The sequence below is a fragment of the Astatotilapia calliptera genome, chromosome 11 (assembly GCF_964374335.1).
Source record: "Astatotilapia calliptera chromosome 11, fAstCal68.1, whole genome shotgun sequence".
Taxonomy (NCBI): domain Eukaryota; kingdom Metazoa; phylum Chordata; class Actinopteri; order Cichliformes; family Cichlidae; genus Astatotilapia; species Astatotilapia calliptera.
The window spans coordinates 10488085-10496412 of NC_137432.1; the positions used below are offsets into that span (position 1 = coordinate 10488085).

General features: G+C 37.4%; 1 protein-coding gene across 6 annotated transcripts; it reads left to right on the forward strand.

Annotated features, from left to right (window-relative positions):
- Positions 1-1585: 1585 nt before the first annotated feature.
- On the forward strand, positions 1586-8041 carry LOC113032060 (nuclear factor 7, ovary-like). Of its 6 annotated transcripts, none has more exons than XM_080307792.1 (3): positions 1606-1734; positions 4908-5006; positions 6405-8041. In XM_080307792.1, exon 3 carries the CDS (start codon positions 6428-6430, stop codon positions 7691-7693), a length of 1266 nt encoding a protein of 421 aa, XP_080163918.1. In that variant the 5' UTR covers positions 1606-1734; positions 4908-5006; positions 6405-6427; the 3' UTR covers positions 7694-8041. The 6 variants fall into 6 exon arrangements, with proteins under 6 accessions (XP_026040498.2, XP_080163918.1, XP_026040499.2 ...); XM_080307793.1 differs by lacking the exon at positions 1606-1734 and adding an exon at positions 1793-1958; XM_026184713.2 differs by lacking the exon at positions 4908-5006 and having other exon boundaries at positions 1586-1734; positions 6426-8041.
- Positions 8042-8328: the final 287 nt, after the last annotated feature.

Consider the following 8328-nt stretch of genomic DNA (forward strand, 5'->3'; position numbering starts at 1 on the left):
TTCATTTTGCAGTATTGTACCCGGGTAACTTAGAGAGTCTTAATCTATGCAAACCGGATAAATATTTGTTCAGTGTGCTGTTGGTAGCTTCCAAAAGGCCATAACCCGCCGTTGGCTTAAGGAGGATACTCCTACTATAAATGAGTGGATTGATGTGATATATACTATTTTGTTATGGAAAGAATAACTTTTAGACTAAAGTTGCAGGCGGACACATTTGAGGATTACTGGTTGAAATGGTTGAAATATGTACAAAATGGGAGGCCCGATTTTGTATAATCTCATTGTATGTTCTGGTTTGTTAGTTTGGTTTTGTTTTGTTTCCCCCCACTGTGATTAATAAAACATAAATTTAAAAAAAAGGGGGGGAGATAACTGTTTGGTGATATGATGAATAAAATGTGAAAATATCTTTTAGGAAATCACAAGAGACGACCATCCAGCTTGCTATCAGTACATAAGTTTAAAAAGCAGCCCACAGTCTAAAAAGCAGCATCTATGGGCATTAATGCACATGGCATGAATAACATGAATAACCATTAATGCCGAATGATATATACAAGTTTTGGAGGGACAAATGCTTTTTTCCAGGGGAAGACCTTGCTTAATTCAGTAAGACAATGCCAAACCGCATTCTGCATGTATAATCAGATCCCTGCAGTCTGGGTGCCAAGCAGGAAAAACTAATATATTTGGTGCATTATGAAATGAAACATACAACAAATGAGGCACTTAACTGTTGAGAAAAACCTTTCACTGTCAATTTTCAAAAAGCTTATAGAGCTGATGCGACTCAGTGAGAGACATGGCCTTACCTCAGCTTTACAGAAACATGTATAGTCATCATATTGCTTCACCAATACATTTTTTATCTATTAGTTTTAGCTGGAATGAGAATCGAGTACACTGAGAAAACCTTTTTAAGTTTGCTGCTTTAAGACTGACATGTCAGTTTTCCTATATAAAGCTTATACAGGGAAAAACATGGTGGGAATGACCATTGCCTTTGTCCATGCTTGGTGGCACATACATCTTTATGCTTGTCCAAAACAAAATGAGGACACGCTCCTCATAGACAAAGAAAAAAAGATCAGGATTTTGTAAAATACACTTCTCAAATCAATTAAATGAACGCTTGAGATCTGAATGGGAAAGAAAATCATGCTGGATAAATGTACAGATATGGACTGAGTAATGTGTTAGGGATGAAATGATGCCACATTGTTTGACGGAAATGAAAATTATCAACCAAATCAAAGGGGGAAAATGATGCAGCAGGCTAGTCCATTACCAGTAGTCCAGTAACTCAAAATGTTAGTTTGTATGGCCCCCACATGCATGTGTGCATACCTGATGGTGCTCCTAATGATACACAGTTGGTGTCTTGGGGGATCTTCTCGCAGATCTTGGGCAGGGGCGGATCTAGAATGGTGGCAAAATGATTTCTTGCCATCCCTATTTCCACCCAAGTGTTACATATGACAGAGTTGTTTATCAAAATAAGATAGCATTAACACTTTGAGCCTAGCTATTATTAACACTGAATATAAATTATAAAACTGAATATATTACATAGTGTTAACCCCTCTCCACAATTAACAAATGGTTCAGCCCGTAGTGCCGACCGGATTTATTTCTTGTTTTCTGACTGTGATTGTGCCAGATCACATTTTGAATCAACACCGTGGGCATTTCAGATTTCACACAGGTGGTTGTTTGTCACATGGAATGAAGGTGAGTTTTATAAACCCTCTGAGGTCCACGGACACACCTGACTGATTTTAGCTGATATAGCAACAAGCTGCAGCCACGCTGAGTCTCCATTTGAGCTTGTGTTGAAAGTTCGGACTTCAAAGTATACACCAATTTAAGAAGAGAGCAAGGAGAGAGCGAGAGAGCGATGTCAACAGCGAGTTTTGAGATGTGGGAGATTTGTGACGTTAAGCGTGGAGTGTATGGTTAGTGTGTTTTGTATTCGTTGTTTTGTTTTGTGTGTCAGTGAGGGCACTAATGAATGTTACAAATGCAGATTGTCATGTTAACACTGTCTCCAGGTGGAGTGATACACCTGTTGTCAGGCCCGCAGGGTTTATCCCTGTGGTGTCTCCACTGTCTTGAGGCGGACGCACTATTTATTTATTTTATTTTATTTTTACTGTCACAAATAATTTGTGGGTCATCTTATTGTGACACCTGATTGTTCTCTCATTTTAGTTATAGCAGTATTTCTTTTTTTTTTTTTTTTATATGGTTGTATAAAAAAACAAACAACAAACCGCCAGATGCATTAGCTGCATTTTTAGATAAATAGTTGCATATAACTTTATTGTTTACAAAATTTGTGCATAAGTTTTCAAAATTTACAATTTATATTTGCATTTCAAGTTATGAAAATAATTTATTAAACATGTCTGTGGTTTTTACAGTAAAAAATATAACTACTACTAGGATTTTATGTTTTTTGTGTGATTCCATATCAGTTATGTTAATATAGTATGTCAATGAAAAAATAACTAAATTCAGATTTCTAACACTTTGTGTAAATTTAAACATGTAACAATTTGATTATTTCTAACAAAAAATAGTGTAAAACTTAAGTTAGACTTGTTTGTAAATAAACCACCCCATGTTGTGTAGCTTTCTGGATTATATACTTATTGGGCTACATACTTATTTATTATACAGGCTATGCAGTACATAAAATCAAAATTCACATGTTTTATGTAACTGAAATGTTTAATTATGTGGGGTACAGAAAATAATTACGTTATAGACCATATTTATATGAAATGTGTATAATTACTGCATTTGAATCGTTTTAACCATATGTAACACCTGCATATGTGTGTTTTTGTTTTTGTTTGGTTTGTTTTGGGGTTTTTTAAAGGCTTTGATTTTGCCACCCCATTTGTTTTCCATGTCACCCTAAAAAAAATTCCTCTAGATCCGCCCCTGATCTGGGGGCCATTCAGTAGTATCAGTTCAGTGGTGTTTATGTGTTGATACACAATAACTTGATGTAAAGCCTTATTAGTCCGACAGAAACAAAAAATAAGCAGCAATTTAGCAGCATTAAAAAAAAAAAAAAAAAAAAAAAAGGTTTAAGCAAAATAAATGATTTGTTATTTAGGGTTAATTTTAATTTTACCTGCACATGGTTTGGCAAACAAAACAGGCACTCCTGATAGTTTAGGACACTCTTGGTAAATATATCTTGTTCTCAGCAGTTATATTAGAAACCACAGGTACATAGTAGGGCTGAACGATATATCGCATTTGCGATAATATCGCGACATGATCAAGTGCAATTTTCTAACCGCAAAGGCTGCGATTATACTCTGGACATGTCCAAATTCATGGGCTGCATCCTCCTGAGGCCGCATTTGTAGACCGATTACGTCACAGCGACGCGCCGAAGGCTGTCCAAATTACTACCATATCCCAGAATTCATAGCGCGGCCCAGCCAAACTCCAGTTTCCAGCAATGGCGGCCGCTACTAAGTTTTAAAATTACTCATACTAATCTTTCAGGGTCACAAAATAAACTTTTAACATATTTTCAGGCGAGAAAGTAGTTGTGTAAACATCAAATATCTGCTCGGTTTATCAAGATATCCCATATTTGCAAAAGTGCTTCGACGTTTTCAGAGGCGTCTGCTACCCACCAGCTCGACAGCTAGCCGGGAGCTCGAGGGTTACTGATGCGGCCGAGAACGGCACAACTCCCGGCACATCATTTTCAGATCACCGCGGAGTTTCGCTGCTCGGGTTAAACGTAATATATAAGTCACTTAGACAACCTAAAAATGTTATTGTTGGGCTTTTTTCAGTGTTTTGTTTGTTCGTGAGTAAATCGGTTTGGCTGAGATTAAAGTTATTAGATTAGATAAAATAAAACTTTATTAATCCCCCGGGTGGGTTCCTCCTTGGTTTTCACACAGCTGACTAAACGTCAAACAGAAAACTTATTAAACAGAAGTATGAGACAGTTGAGAATTTACACCAGTGTCTGGTTATATTTTAGATAGCAAGAAGCAGACGGCCGAGTTTATTAAACTCCACCGAGACAGCGGTGACGCTAATCAGAACTAGCCTTCTGATTCAGAAGGCTAGACCGTCCAATTTCACGCCTTTAAACTTTAAAGGCGTGTTTGTGTGTGTGTGTGTTTATACAATTGCTATTATGTTTGCACTTTATGTGTAATGTTACTGACTGCAGAGATCAGTAAGATGTGTGTATTTTTTATTTATTAGTTTTATTTATTTAATATTATTTTTTAATTGAATGACTGTCTAGTAGTTCACAGATGTCGAAAAACTGAGTGTGGTAAAGCCACTGATTTTTTTATGTATATTTCTGCAATCTGCACATTGTACTGACTTTCATTTTAATGTTTACACCAGGGTTCCTTGTCAGCACTTTATGCTCAGATGTTTGTAAGCTAAAAATAAACTATTGTGTATGTTCAAATATACTGTTGTGATTGAAGAAGTTAAATAAAAATGTCAGTCATCAATTCATGCATCACCTCATGTCATCATAACATCAGGTCTGTCTTCCAGGAAAGAACAGTTTAAAATTAATGTAATATAGTATTGGCCATACTATATGATGTATTGCTTGTCTTTGTTTAATAATACAGAAGACAAAGACCTTAAAAAATAATCTCATCGCAATATTGGGGCAAAAAATCGCAATTAGATTATTTTCCATAATCGTTCAGCCCTAGTACATAGTTTCAATAAAAGTTTCATTGCCACTCCATGCCCTCATGGCTTACATGACTGAGCCCGTCTATCCTTTCACCTGTTCTTTCGTGTTTCCTGCCTTCTCATCCTCTCATATTTCTACTAACTTACAAAAAATTTTCCCGTCAAAAATATTTTTTCTTTTACTTTGATTACAGGAAAAGCACAGCTGAAACAAATTAGATATGTGTTCCAGTAAGCCATATAAGTGAGTCAGCGTGCACACCACAAGGATGCTGGATCTACTCCACCCAAATGGAAAGTAGTTCTTGTCTACATGTAGCAGATGCTGGATGGACATTAGAAAGACCAGACATATTTACTGGTTAGCTTGCAATTGAGATTTGTGCATATGGATAAAGGGGTGGCATAATGGTGAAAAGGGGGCTGGGAGATTAAGTTAATGGCAGCTGGACAACTGACTGGCACAAAGCTATACAAATATATGAGAAGCCAGCTGTCAGTGTGACATGCTGGTGCCAAATGGAATCTGATACTGAAATGAAAAAAATAAAACAAAACGGATTATAGTCATGCTGGTAGCACTTAAAGTGTGTAAAGTGCTTACCTTTGGTTTTATAGAAGAAAATAAAACATTATCATATAACTTGTTGACCAAGTACAACTTTGCACTATCTGTTTCTGGGTGGTTTTAAAACTCAGGCAACCACAATTAGAAACAAGAACTTCAGTCAAATGTGCAGGCAAAGGAAGGAATATTGCACAATAGTTCATTCCTGTGAGCGAAACACACAAACATAGCTGTGGAAGTTAACCCTTTAAGAACAGAGGCTGTACTTGCTTGCTACAAGAAGAGAGTTTTTCAAGATTAAGACACTCAAAGTCGCTTCTCGTGGCTTTTGTAAATAAGTTAATTTAGTGATTGCAGTAAGAGATAATTAAAGACAGTAGTGCTTATATAACTCATGCTCTCAGTCATTTAATGTCATTATTTGCTTTTCAGGGCTGTTAAGAGGTGAGGGTCATAAATAAACAAGTCAAAGGGAGTGTTACTCAGCAGAGCATGGAGCTACTTTCGCATCATTTACAAGGAAATGAAAGCAAACAGAGCAGTTTGTGTACAAAGACAGGAAACAGGTCTGCATACAAGGCGGGGCTCAGCTCCCCTGGTTTATGTAGAAAACTAGGATGAGTATTTTAATACTTTGAATTCTGCTTATAGTTTGTTGTTTTTATAGTACATTTTTACATGCATACTTTTCATGCCATGTGGATGCCAACAATACTTCACCAGTTAAACCTGGAGTTGTTCCCTGTGAGTGTGAGTCAGGGGAGGAGGAGCACATTTCAATCGTTTATAAGGAAATGAAAGTGAGCATTGCAGCGCAGTCGAAAGTCAAACTTTTAAAGGCAGCATAGTTTGTTTTAAAGAGGCAGCAGAACAAATAAGAATTTGTGTCCAGGAAGGTAAGGATCAAGTCCTTTAATAACATCCATTTAATTATGTTTATTCAAAGTAAAGTGAATGATTAAAACTTGTTGATTAGACTTTTACGTGGAAGTTTAGTTGACAGCAGCATCGGGGTCACTCTATGATCATGTTTTTAGCCTTGTTTTGTTATTTTTCTGGTGTGTAATGGCTCATATTAGTAATTCTATGAATTAATAATAGGTATTATTATTGATACTCAATAGATTTCAAACTCATGCTCCAGGAATGGCCGCAGCCAGCAGTTTTCTGACAGAAGATCAGCTCCAGTGCTCCATCTGCCTGGATGTCTTCACTGAGCCTGTTTCTATTCCATGTGGACACAACTTCTGCAAAGCCTGTCTCACCAAACACTGGAAAGACAAAGAGCAACGTCAGTGTCCACTGTGCAATGAGAAGTTCAACAAAGGGCTCAAACTTCGTGTCAACACCGGATTCAGGGAGGTTGTGGAGAATTTTAAGACGCTCCCTGTAACAGCTGAGAATAATTCTCCACTTCCACCTGGACAGGTGCCATGTGATTATTGCTCTGGCAATAAGTTCAGAGCCTCTAAAACCTGTTTAGTCTGTTTGGCTTCTTTCTGCGAGACACATTTAGAGCCTCATAAGAGAGTCGCTGCCTTAAAAAGACACAGACTGACTAATCCTGTGCATGACCTGGAGGACAAAATATGCACAAAACACAACAAAATTTTAGAGCTCTTCTGTAGGACAGAGCAGACTCGTGTTTGTACCCTGTGTACGGAACACAGCGCTCACGATACTGTCCCTTTGGAGGAAGAATATGTAGATAAAAGAGCTCAGATGGGGAAGAAAAAATTAGAAGAGCCAGAAATTAAGCAAGAACAAGCACAGAATTATCAGAGGATAAAACTGAAAACACAGAGAAAGAAGAAAAGCAAAGGTAAAGCAAAAGAAAAAGTGCCTAATCAGATAGTAGGTCCTCCTCCTTTTTCTTTTCTCACTGAGGAGCCACGGCATATCGGTGGCTATTCCTACATCTCTGAAAATAAGGGCTTGTCTGAAGGGAGATTTTACTATGAGGTTCATGTTGGAGGGCAGACCGGCTGGGTTTTAGGAGTTGTCCCGGAGTCGATGCAAAGACAAAAGAAATTCAGACCAAACCCCAGGAATGGAAATTGGATTGTAAGGTCAGGAAGTAACTACTGCAGATGTCAACAATGCCTGCAAATGCCTGTTTTAAGAAGAAGGCCTGAAAGAGTCATGGTGTTTGTAGATTATGAGCAGGGATGCTTGTTCTTCTATGATCCAGACAATGCAATGATAGTGTACTCTGTTACTGGCTGCAACTTCAGCGAGAGGATTTTCCTGTTCTTTCGTCCTTTTGAGGAACTCAGCTGTGTACAGAGGCTGCAACGGAAGTTCCGAGAAATTATTCAAGATCCAGAATCAAATCGCTTATACTGGATGTTTGTTTTGATATTCGTGTTTCTGATTTCATATTGGACGTCATTGAATGAACGAGAGGACTAATCTAATCCTACCACTGATGTGATTTCCTTTCAGTGCTGGATGCTTGGCAACAATGATGTTGACCTTTGCTTTTTAATTTACTACTTTTTAAACTTCCTACTAAAAATGTTTTTCAAGAGTATTTCTTAAAGCATTATATATATATTTTTTCATCGTTACTCTTCACAGAGAGACAGAGATGGATATCTTTTCCTGTATGAGCTGGAAGACTAACAAGCTGTGGTCAGTGTGCTTCCAGCTGCGTAGTGATGAAGGAATCTGCCACTTAACCATGTGCAACAATATGATGGAACTTTATATAGAAAATGTCAGAAAATCACAATAAATGCTTTTACAGCTGTAATATTATCATTTTTGAGTACATTATTATTGCACGACATGAAAAATGATTCACATTAGGTTTTCAAGAGCATGGTAACACCACTTGGGGGAGCAATATGCTCACGCTTTCTAATACCCCCTCATACGTTCACAAATCACTAAAGTCAGATGAAATACTGTATACAGTACAACTAAACAGTACTTAATGTAGCTAAACCACCACATTGGGTTTTATTTTCAATTTTTAAGAAAAATTAAAGCTCCTTGGAGACTTAAGGTAAAAGCAATTTGTTCACTGCTCAGAAATTAATGTT